The 12,721-nt window shown below is 33.4% G+C and overlaps 1 protein-coding gene across 7 annotated transcripts in view; it reads right to left on the bottom strand.

Annotated features, from left to right (window-relative positions):
* Window positions 1–11,026, bottom strand: part of LOC100163357 (potassium voltage-gated channel protein Shal) — a 71,900-nt gene extending 60,874 nt beyond the window's left edge. For 3 of the 7 annotated variants that reach the window (XR_003839563.1, XR_003839560.1, XM_029490253.1), the window contains exon 1: window positions 9,229–11,024. Coding sequence is in view for 5 of the 7 variants with exons in the window: in XM_029490253.1 (XP_029346113.1) it covers window positions 9,229–10,343 (1,115 nt within the window). In the remaining 2 variants the exon portion in view is untranslated. Of the gene's footprint in view, window positions 1–9,228 lie in introns of all 7 variants that reach the window. The other 4 variants (XM_001943848.5, XM_008184340.3, XM_003244132.4 and 1 more) reach the window with 2 other exon arrangements.
* Window positions 11,027–12,721: the final 1,695 nt, after the last annotated feature.

Genomic DNA, 12,721 nt, shown 5'->3' with positions numbered 1-12,721 from the left:
CCACTAGTAGTATAGTATTTCGAGTGTACCTCGTCATTGAGTGACCACCGTAATGTATGTGTTTATGATATATTTATTGCTATCATAGTAATTAATTTTACTATTAGTAATACGGTAGGTACCTAGGTTGAATGGCCTTTTCCCGAAAACATTTTTTTTATTAATATTTTTTAATGATAATATAATATTTATTATTTAATATCATTATATATAATTGTTATTTACTTTGAGTCAATACCGCGACATACCGTAGAACAGCGTGAATAGGTTCGTGTTATAAAATATAGGTAATAAGTAGCATAAATAGTATGAATGTGTTTCAAAAGTCAATGTGTATATAAATATAATAATTAGTACGTTTAAGTTTCAATTTATAGAAAAAATATTTTTTTTCAATTACCTATTACAAAATAACTGAAAATGTTGTTATTCGTTTAAACATCGAATTTTGTTTAAATTTAAACTTTCCAATATTAACTTGGTACATATAATATTATGAGGAACTTTGTATCAAATGTTCAAGCCTTGGCTATAAAAAATGAATATTATATAATATATATTTTTAACTACAAAATAGTTTTGCAGAATTTGAACGAATGACATTTTTTCATCGATAATAATTATTATCAAAACACAATTTAAGTATACATTGCACATGTCTATAAATAGCTCAAGAAGGGTCAACATATTTTTTAATTTATACCAGGTGAAAAATTCAATTATCTATAGACTATAGTTATTCGTTTTTGAATTACAGAAAAATAAGAAAATCGATTTTGTTAGTCTTAATTTGCATAAAAATTTTCGTCTCCCCTAATTTTTCTGTAGTTTATACTAATTAATTTGTAAATTATTGGGTATTTTCAAAATTTACTTCCCAAAAGTACCAAAGAGATTCACTATCCTACTAGAAAAAAAAATGTTTAAGTTGAAAATCAAAGTATTTTTTCTTCTATACATAAATCATGTATACACAACAAAAAAAAACATCGTATTGACTATAGTTGAATAATACTGATAATAACTGAAATTATACAAAAAAATAAAACGTTTTTTTTTAAAGAAGTAGGTGGACTAATATCTAATGAACTTTTAAATACTGAATCTCATAGTTCAACATCTGAGTGGTAGGTAATTATAATGAAAGTAAATCTGAATAATCGATCAAACTTTTATAATAAAGTGCTCTTGTTGGTGCTCGCGTCAGTATACATTTTTAAGTAGAAAAAATGTTCTTAAAGTTTCAGATTGACTTTTTATTACTTGGAAATTAGATATAACTTAAACTTTTAAAATGTCAAAGTCATAAGTTTCTGATAGTATTTGTAAAATCACAAAAAAGTGACATTTTTAAATTACGGGAAAGTAGTTTTAAAGGTAACCTACCTACAAAAATATTTATTTTGTTTTAAATAAGGATTATAATTTTAAAGTTTTAATATTTGATCTGCAGAGCTTTTTTCCTGAATACTTATTTTAAAGTTAACTTGTACAAAATATTCGATTTTTGGAATGGTTAAAATATACTTTTATAATAGCACTATTAAAATGCAGATTATATATTGCTGTAAGACGCTAATTTATTGAATAGTAACAATTTAGTATAATATTATAATAATACTGAAAATAATTTAAATTATATGGAAAATATTTTTTTTCTAAACAAGTAGGTTTACGATTTGATAATGATGGCTTAACGAATCGAGGTGGTGACAATTAATTTAAAAATAAACATAATTCCAAATTGATCGGTTTGGCTATATACATGAAAATATATTATTATGCACTATACAGCGTAGGCCACTGTTTCGGAGTTGTACAAAATACGTGGGTTTTAATTTAAAACTGACTAATGTCTCTTATTAGTTTTTGGTATTTCAAAAATACCTTTTGTTAAAGTTCAATTATTACTACCTACCTTTAGCTTATAAATAACTTCGGGAAATGACTGTTGAGATAACTAAAATATAAATATAATTATAATTTATAAATGTAGTATCGTATATATTTTACTTGAGCATTTTAAATGTAAATATTTATATTATATTATATCCACTTTAAATCTCTTTTGGATTAGTTTGATAATTGGATATGAAAAAAAAAATATTGAAAACTATTTTATATGTACCTATTGTATTCATATTTTATGCAGGGTTCCCCACCGTCTCAATCCCAGCAACAAGTTTTTCTATCTTAGTTTTAATCTTATTTTTAAAAATCACTACTAAATTGGACGGTCACAATAATTACCTATACATTTTATTGTAAAATTAATTTTATATTTATAGGTGATATTTTTTAAACATATTTAAATAGTTGATTTGTAGACCATATTTTCTTGTAATGTACTTACCAGCTATATCAGCTTACTTTTAATCTAATTACATACCTATGTTTACACATTGTATACATGCTGTATAACTGATGTAAGCTAAGCTGAACGTTGTTATGCTTAAAATTTGGAAGTTCATAACTTGGCGAATATATATCTACTCAATTAATAATTATTAATCGACATTTTTAATTAAAATATTAAATTTCTAGAAACATTTGATTAAATAACATATAAACTTACAATCAAAGTGATTAAGATATTGAGTACATAGCAAAAAAAAAAAAAATTGGGCCATCTAGCAATCCAGCAATAATTTTAATAATTTAATTAATTAAAATAATATAGATGCGAATAATACGTATTAAAAAATGTTGGATAACTTTTAAAATAAGTTGACGGTATAATGTGTTTATAAATATAACAAAACAATATTTAAATATAATATAATAAATTACATAAGTGTAATAAATAAGTGTAATATTATAGTGGGATTTTTGAAAATTAATTTGTAAACTGAATGTTTAGTTACTTATATGTTTTGTTTATGATTATGTTTAGGTATCTTTTACATTTATATTATCTCAAATAAAAATATTCAGAATATTTATTAGTAACAAATTTAGTTTCTGAGCTCAGTTTTAGTTAGATAAATATAAATTTTTTTTTTGTAAGTTAATAAAGTTACCAACATCTTCTTATTATTATACACATCTAAAATAATAATACATTTTGATTTACTTCTTGTTGAAGTTGGATTTAAGAAGTAGTACCTAATACTTATTATGTTTTATTTATTACCTATTTCAGTATGAAATATTATCACTTGATATAAACCCTTCATTACATCTTCATAGTTCATTTATAAAATAATTGATAAATCAATTCTAAAATCAGATTTAATTATTGTATGTATACAGATTGTAAAAACATAAATATTAGGTATCATATCTAACGTTGTACTATAATAGGAATAAAAGAATTACATACAAAATTAATATTATTTTAAATAAAGGGATACAATGTATCATGTTCTATGCTTTATATGTTCAACCATTAAGGTTTTAAATTGCATGTAACTGGGTTATAACTTTATACTTTATAGGAGTATATATTTCGATTATCATTTCATATTTTTTATGGTTTTTTTTTATTACAAACTCTGGTGAATGATCGATTAATAATTTGTTTTAAATTTAGCTCTAATATCAAACAAAAAACTATTTAATACAAAAAAAATTTAAAATATTTCATTTAAGTGCCCATTTTTGCTAGTTATGTATACCTATAAATAGCTATAATAGATAGTATTTTTCAAATATTATAACTGTAAAACATTAGATATAAATAAGTGTTGGATTTATATTTTGACGATTGTTTTTATAGTTCATTAACTACCTACCTCATATGATTATATCTATGTTTGAAGATAAACTTCTTAGACCGCGGATAAACCATCTCCTATAAACTCAGTAAATGCATTGTTTTAATTGAATAATTAGGTAATTTGAATATTAATACAAATATATAATATTTAATTTGATTTATATATTTTAATACTATTACTATTATACAGTTATCTTAAATTATATTATATATTAAATAATTCCACTACCGTATAATAACCGAGTTCAGATAATTAGATTAAAATATTTAGTATCTAGGTGTGTATAATATTGTATACGGCATAGTTGTAACATTAACATCGATCGTGTTCATATACGTATTTTATTTTATAATTTTAAGCTACATTTAGGTAGAATTAATCACTAAGGTTTAATCCGATACTAGGAACCCACAATAATTAAACATGTAATTCGGATTTAATATCTTTTCATTGTATCTATATAATTGTCATTACACAAGCAGCTAGAAGGATAATATATTAATCCTCTGTCATCAGATGGACTTTAGTAGAGGATTTGAAACATTTTTAAAATTATTTTTAATATGGACTACAATTTCCACTCAAATGGGAAATATTTCTATTTACCAGAAAAGTACTTCATAACAATTTAGATGGAATATTTAGAATATAATAATTATATATTATGTTTGATAAATTTAATGAATTCAACAATTTCAAGAAGTAAATGTAAGGTATACGTTTACATAGTTTTTTTTTTTTTTGAAAGAAATAAAATAAAATTATTAGTAAAAATAAATATTTTAAGAGTTGTAAGAATTGACCAGGATTTATTTCAACAAGTCACTTTGAAAAAAAATGTAAATTATTATCGTTACAAATTTAATTTATATTGCATTAATTATATTTGGTACATATTCTAATAATCGTAACAAATACAATCTACTGTTTAAAAAAAAACGTAGGTAGGTATTAATAATAAATAGAGGTTATGAACAATTATTTCGTGAATGGGTATTTAAGTTAATTTTAATTCGATTAAGGTATCATGATATAATTTGTGTTTAAAAACTATATTTTAATTGATTTTATTTTATTTTTTACATCATCAGACTGAAACTATTTACAAAAGTTATATTTTTTAATGACATTTGTAGTGCAGTTATAAATGTTAATTAGTATTTTAATAACTCACGTTATATTATGTACCTAGCTATTTATATGATTATTTGATTCTAAAATAATTAATAAATAATAAGTAATACAAAGCTAAAATGAAATATTTCATCTAAAGTTTAAACTTATATAAGTATGAGCAACATACCTATCGCAACATTCGCAACTAAAAAAATGTCTGTCTATACAAATCACAAGTATTGGTATTAACATCAGACACGAATACACATTTGCCTGTTTTAAATACATTTGTAATTAATGTAAGTAATCCATAGGACAGACAGCCATTTGAGGTTTCAGACGTTGTAATGATGCCAATTACCAAGTACGGTGTACCTGGTACCTACCATTTCTGTAAAATTATTTTTTTTTTTCGTCGAAATAAGAAACCACACTCTTCGAAAACGAATACATAGGTACTATAATCTTATTTAATAAATAGGTTCTGTAAATGTGTTTTAAAATAAAAAAAAGTACCGTTACTTGTAACACGAGATATAAGTAAATTATTTAGGTCGATATTAAGGGTGATTTGTTGTAGAGTAAGTTTCTTACAAAACTGTCAAATAACTTTGTTATGGACATTGTTGAAAATAGTAACTTGTGAACAGCAAATCGCTTTAATCGTAATAGGAAAAAGTCCGGAAAACTTTCATTACCTGCAACTTTAACCTGATTTCAAGTGATAACTATTTAGTATGTTTACTTGGTTAAATTCATCAATTTTAATTTTAAAATATTAACGCCCTTGTACCTATGCTATGGAAATTGTATATTAATTTTCAAATTAATAGGTAATTAATATATATATTTTTTTAATACGTTTTCATAATTTAATTATTTGTTCATTAGTTTTTCGATTAGTTTTTATGAACCTTTTTATTTCAATAAAATCAGATGGCCGATGGGTCACGGGTGCTTGCTTTTATAGCAAAATAATATATAACCAGAAGTTATAAATTATAATACAATAAGTATTATAAATTGGGGCTTAATATTATTTTACTATTAATTTATAATATTTAGCAGTAGGTTAGCAGAAGGAATTTTTACTATAATATTAAACACAATTAATAACGTTGTATTTTACTAGTTTTAGAGATTGATTTACTAAATTATATCAGTACCTATGTATCATTTTAGTGACACTGATTTCCATAATTTTAAAAATTCCAAATATTAGCTATTAATACTCAATATTATTAATTAAAGTTGGATTACCAACATCTTCTTTACATATTTTTAAACCTTTTTAAAATTTGTTTTATTTATTTAATTTCTATAAACTAATAAAATAAAAATTATTTAAATATTATAAGCATAGGCGTGACTAGACTTCATCCGCAGGGGCAGCCTAACTAACCACCTAAGCTAACCGAAACAACACCCATCACCCCCTGGCACCTAATTATTGGGGGGGGGGGGGTAGTCCCACCAATTTAACATTTATATAGTTTAAAAAAGTCTATATATTCAAGTTATCTATAACAAAATTCTATAAATGGTATGTATATAGTGGTATGATATGTTTAATGTACCTGATATGTTTAATAATAAGAAGAATATTGAACAACACATTATATTTATATTATAAAACAATACGTATATCATTATAAGTTATATGTTATAACAATTGTACCAGTAGGCAGTTACCCGCATAATATTATTACCGGGATTTTTGATTATAGATTTTCTTCTATATTTTTATTATAAAGATCATTATTGATGATTTGAAAAATATATTGTTGAAATAGGTACTTATAACTCGATTTGGCGTATCATTTTGAAAAAAATCCTTTGAGGACATTTTGATAATGCGTTTTCTCTATACGTTTCTTGTTGATACAGTCTAATGTAAACACGAATTTCACATATTTTGCAGTTACAAAATATCAAAAACCAATTTTCCTATATTACTCCGAAGTCCTGTGGTCATAAAAGGTCACAATACATTTTCCTATAGAATGTTCTAATCTAACAACCAAACTTAGTTAAAATGTGTACCCAAGTATCAAACACTTTGTCCCGTAAGGAATTACTAATTTAAAGTGGTGAGGAAGGTAATGCAAATTTCACAACCTCGCTTTTTATATAAACAAATCGTTGTAGGAAATACATTATAAAACTGACTATATGTTTAACAAATGCATTTTGCCTATACCTATTAATATCACTGTCAGTAGGACCCCGTGGCGATGTTTGCTACTATACCTACCTATTTATTATTGCCATATTTAATTTGCCATTTATTATTATTTATTAGGTAAGTACTGAATTATAAAAAATATTGAGAGTAGAGTTCATTTATTTGAGTTTTAAATTGTTATAGTTTATAATTAGAAACAATATTAACCTGCGTGAATAGTATATTTTTCTTAAAATTCAAAAATGTAATAGAATTTAAACAATATTTGAGAAGCAAAACTTTTTTTTTATTTTAAATTTTAAATCTTAATAATTACCGAGGTTAATGGTCAGGAAATGTATTCATAATAATTACGCTGTGCATTTTTACTACTTTTGCAACAATATTTAGTAAACATTTTGCCATTTTCAAAATTACAAAGCAAATACCGTGTAATATTAAACAATCCGCTGTAAACACTAATCGGTGTAATAGGGTGAATAGTTTGTGGAATGGGATGATTGGGATGTGCAATTTATCGCAATGCCAAATATTTATAACTTATATTATATTTTTAATGTTTAAATAACACGTATATAATTTATTGCAATAGTTATTTAATTGTTTGAATATTTAAACTCTAATATACCACAATTTAGTATATATATTATATAGGTACGCAGTGTAATAAAACGACTATTCATTATATTTACTTGAATTTTCTAAATTTAAATTATGCTTATATGAAACAGTATTAAAAACGAAAATACCTAATAAAATAAAGAATTTGAGTTTTATAACTGTATATGTTATAGACTTATGAAATACTAATAACACAGTTGCAGGCTATTGGAATATCGTTCAACCAATGGCCCGATTCCAAAGTAGCGTCTATGATTGTTATAAAATACATTAACAGATTTATCGAGTCATAAAATCAATACACACACACATACTACACTAGAACATACAAACTATATACTAATATATATGTTACACATTTTCAGTCTTCAGACATAGTAATGTATGTCTGTGATTTACGTAAGACACTTATGTTATAAAAAAAATCATTTTTATGATTTAAATTTAAAACTTCGTTTAATTTTGAATTTTAATATTTAAATATATAAATAAATTCAGTTAGGTTACGTTAGGTTTAATTAATGAAAAAAAAAATGTTGTAATTTATTTGCGAAGTGTTGTTACTTGTTAATTATTATTGCCACATACTATAATAACATGGTATCATATTTCGTTTTAGTATTTTACGTCGACTTTAAAAGACAAAAAAAAATTGGGCCTAAATATAGGTATACAATTTGTATGTTACATTGTTATTATTTAATCATTTTATAAAGTGCGCTTTCTAACAACATAATATTATAGTGATTATACCCAAGCTAATCTTATGTGAAATTAATTTATTTCGTTCGTGGTTAGTGGGAAGAATTCGAGGTTCTTATTACGCTGGAAACCAATTTATTTGGTAAAAAAAAAATGGATGAACGTATACAATCAAACCGAGCTGGAAAAGAACAGTAGGTCGTCGTAAGGCGAACAGTTGATTTTCAGGATGTGACTGCAAATCGTAGACACATGTGTACAACCCTCTTCAACTAGTGAGAGCCGGCATTCGTATGAAAATCTAAACAACGAACCGTACTCGAGAACAGGTCTCACTAATACGCCGTAAAGGGATTTAAATGATGTGGGATAGCTTATAGACTCACCTGCTGCTTGCCGTGTAAAGCGTTTTTACTTGTTAGGGCGTTGAAACGAACAAATAGCTAGGAAACTGCAGTTTAAAGTCGAGTAAGTTTGAGAAAAAAAAAATGGTTCAATGTTGGAGTTAAAAATATTGAAAAAATACCGCTTTAAAGAGCAGGTTTTTAACGATTAAGAATCAAATCAAAACCACCAACTGTTAAACCCGTCTCTACATCAGGCACTTCGAACGTGCATTTAGACTACATATAGTTACGTTCATATTATGCGTCCGTTTTTCAATTCAGACGGGACAATATTTCAATTTTATTATTAGCGAAGTATAACACAACATCATAATGCGTTCTCTTCGAATTTAACTGTTTTTCTATAAAACGTAATTCACCGCACAATATAGTACATAATATTGTAATAATAATTTATTCAGGGTTGGTTTGGAGTTGATCCCACGCACGGTAATTTATATTATATAGACCGCTGAATGAACTGATTAAATGCGCTTACCCCAACGTGGTCATGGTGACGATGGTGTACCAAAAGGCGGCCGGAATGGACGTGAAGTTCGTGCCGTCCACGTTCTTTTCGGCGTAGAACATGACGGTGGCGAATATGATGATGGCCATGGCCAGCGAGAACACCAAGAACCCGAGTTCGGAAGCGCACGACTTGAGCGTGTAGCCGAGTATGCGAAGCCCCTGCGAGTGCCTGGAGAACTTGAATATCCGGAACACCCTGAACACGCGGAGCGTGACAAACGCGCCGGACACGTCGTCGTTGTCCGTGATACCCAGTCCGATGTAGTACGGCAGGATGGCCACCACGTCGATGATGCTCATGACGCTGCGCATAAACTTGCACCGGTCCGGGGCGGCGAACAACCGCAGCAGATACTCGGTGGTGAATATCATCACGCAGGCCGTGTCCAGGCAGAAGAACACGATCTTGTAGCGTTCACCGCATGGCAGTGTGCCTACGCGGCCGGGCCGGTGGCCGCATGGCACCGTCTCCACCACGTTGGCCATGACGGACACGGCGATGAAGAAGCCGGTGACGTAGTAGAAGACGAGCGCCGCGGTGGACGTGTGTGGATTGCCGAACGCCCGCCACATCTTCTGCCGGATGTTGGTGAGTTGCGGCAGGTTTTGGTCGCCGTTCTCCGACAACTTGTCGTCCATCAGCCGCTCAGCGTTCTCGCGCTTCCGGTCCCGGTAGTCCTCGTAGCAGCAGTCGCCGATGACGTCTGGCAATATGCCGAAGAACGCTAGTTCCTCGTCGTAGCTGGTCAGGCACTCGTGCTTCGGGTAATGCAGCTTGCCGGTACGGTAGTAGTTGAGTATGTGCCGGAATATGTCCGGGTCCCGGTCGAAGAAGTACTCCTTGCAGTCTTCGTCGTAGAAGAACTCCCGTTCGTTGGACCCGAGCAACGTGTCCGGGTACTTTTCCACCGTGTTCCGCCATGTCTCGAACCGGCGCCCCGAGACGTTGATCAGTAGCTTCTCATCGTCTATTCTCCGTCGGTCCTTGGGCACCGGCGGCGGCGGCAGTGGATGCGTGGCGATCGGCACCCAACCGATGGCCGCCGCCCGGGCGAACGGCAGCCAAGCGGCGACCGAGGCCATGCTGTGCGGTGGAATGACAGTATCACCGGCGGCGCCGCCGGTCCAGTTGTTCTCGTATAAATAGCATACTCACGCGTCGCTGTACACGCCGCCGCAGTCGCCACTATTGTACTGTCGTCGTCGTCTTTGATCGCCGGCACCGAAACTTCAGAGCGTGCACGGCTGTCGACGTCGTTTCCCCCCGAACGATCGCGACCAAGATGACAGCGAAATAAAATATTATGTAGGTACCGTGCGACGAGACGAATTAGAGCCGCCTCGATTTACATAGGTTTTTATTTTTATGTATTTTTTATTTTTATAAATATTCAATTTTTGTATTATATTTCCTTTTTTCTCTTTACGCGTGCACTCGAAAAGCACGTCCGTTCACGCCGTGGCGCCCACCTCGGTGTAATTTTACTACTACTTCTATTATTATTATTATTATACTCGCGTCTACTGTACACCGGTGACCGCGCGCGCACACGCACAACCCTCTCTAGCGTACGCGATGCACACGATCGTACACACACACACACACACACACACAAAGCGCGCGCACACTCTCTCACTCACACACACAGTAGCCACCAATGTAGTTGCGAACGCGTGCTATCGCGGATTTCGGCGGTAGCGACCACCAGACACCCGGCCGACTCGCGACAAGCAGCTACACTGAATGATGACTGTGCGCGGCGGCGACTCGGCGAACTGCAGCCAGTATAGCACCGCGGCGGCGGTTTTCGCTCGGTCGAGTGTTTTATCTTGTTTTTTTTTTTTATTTTTATTTTTATCAAAACGCCGCCACCGTCATCGTGCTCCGTCGCCGCCGCCGCCGCCGCCGTCATCATGCCCCGTCGCTATATAGTTTATATTGTATATACAGTGTATGCTATACAGTTGCAGCGCGTAAAACTAATGACCCAAGCGCAAGCGCTCGCGGCCCGCTCGCGATCGATTTGCGTTGTATCCGTGGCGCGCGCCCCCCCGTACAGGCGTTTCGTTTTCCCGGCACGGTCTCGCCCGACACACGCTATATGCCGCCGCGGCCAGCGCGCGGGCGCCACGATCGTCGTGCCGCAGCTCGCTAACTCACATCGCTCGATTGGTCGCTCGCTCGCGCCGGCTAGCTCGCCGTGGAGCACCTCACGCACAAGCGGCTGGCTGCAACGCACGTCTCGCAAGCACGCCATTATACATATTTATGTATAATATATATATATACACACACGTCATATGACGCGATATGCGCGATATAGAGCTAGGCGGGCCGTCAAGGCCGTGTACGCGCGTCCGGCGGCAAGTGCGTTCCCTCGGCAACGCGCCGCCACCGCCGCCGTTATCGTGACGTACAGCGCGCGTATAGACGGTTGTAAAACGCACACGCACACGGTGGCAGCGGCGGCGTGTATTATTATCATAAGACGATGTTCACCACGCACACGTCGCGCGTACGGCTGCGGTGTGCCGTATATTATAATATTATTGTACGCATACGCGCGTGTGCGTGAGATGTTTATCGCACACGCCCCCGCGCGCACGCACACGCATATCACACGCCGTCGTATTATTATGCCGCGAGCGTACGCCGAGCGACAGCCGGAGAAGTCTTCGCCATACTTCTGCGGCTGAAAAACGCGACGCCACCAAACTAAATCGTCTGCGCTCCGCAAACACGCCCGACTACGGCCCGTGCCACCGTGCGCCATCGTGTGCGACGATATAATATTTTATCGGCACCCGTCGGACGTGGTAGTTGTCGTGGTGCGGCACTCATCTGGCGGGAGCATTTAATTCGTCAGGAGTCACCGCGCCGGCGGGCGGGCGGACGGGCGGACGGCGTTATTTACGACTGTAAAAGTCGAATTGGCGCGCGCGGTCGTCGTCATCGTTATCGCTATTATTACTATTTACGGGGTGGCTTATTGTACGGTAGTGTGTTTTATTTATTAGCATTGGTCGTGTAATAAATATTATATGTGTATACCCACAACCCATAATACCTATACTGCTGCAGCTATATAATATAACCGCACGCCACCCACATGGCCAACGACAGTAAACAGTAAAGCGCGTTATCCGCACTGCGGCTGTATATGTATACATACCAACGCTATTATGTTGTTACAGCAGTTAGTGCCCTCAACCTCCCCACAAACAAACATTCCCCTCACGCACGGCATCCGCCTCACGCGCGCCCCCCCAACCGCCGCTATAACACCGCCGGCGATCGCCCCCCTCGATTTTGTCATACATCACGCATACGTGTTGTATATATTGGCGGTGAGCGGTAACCGTACGGCACCGTTGTCGCCACGTTCGGCACGTCGTGATCGCAGTAGTAAAATAATATTATTATCTAAGCCACGCTAAGCGGTAACTTATATTTTGGTCGA

This window comes from Acyrthosiphon pisum, chromosome X (assembly GCF_005508785.2).
Source record: "Acyrthosiphon pisum isolate AL4f chromosome X, pea_aphid_22Mar2018_4r6ur, whole genome shotgun sequence".
NCBI classification, from domain to species: Eukaryota; Metazoa; Arthropoda; class Insecta; order Hemiptera; family Aphididae; genus Acyrthosiphon; species Acyrthosiphon pisum.
Note: the sequence above shows the minus strand (reverse complement) of the source record. Positions and strands in the feature narration are given on the sequence as shown.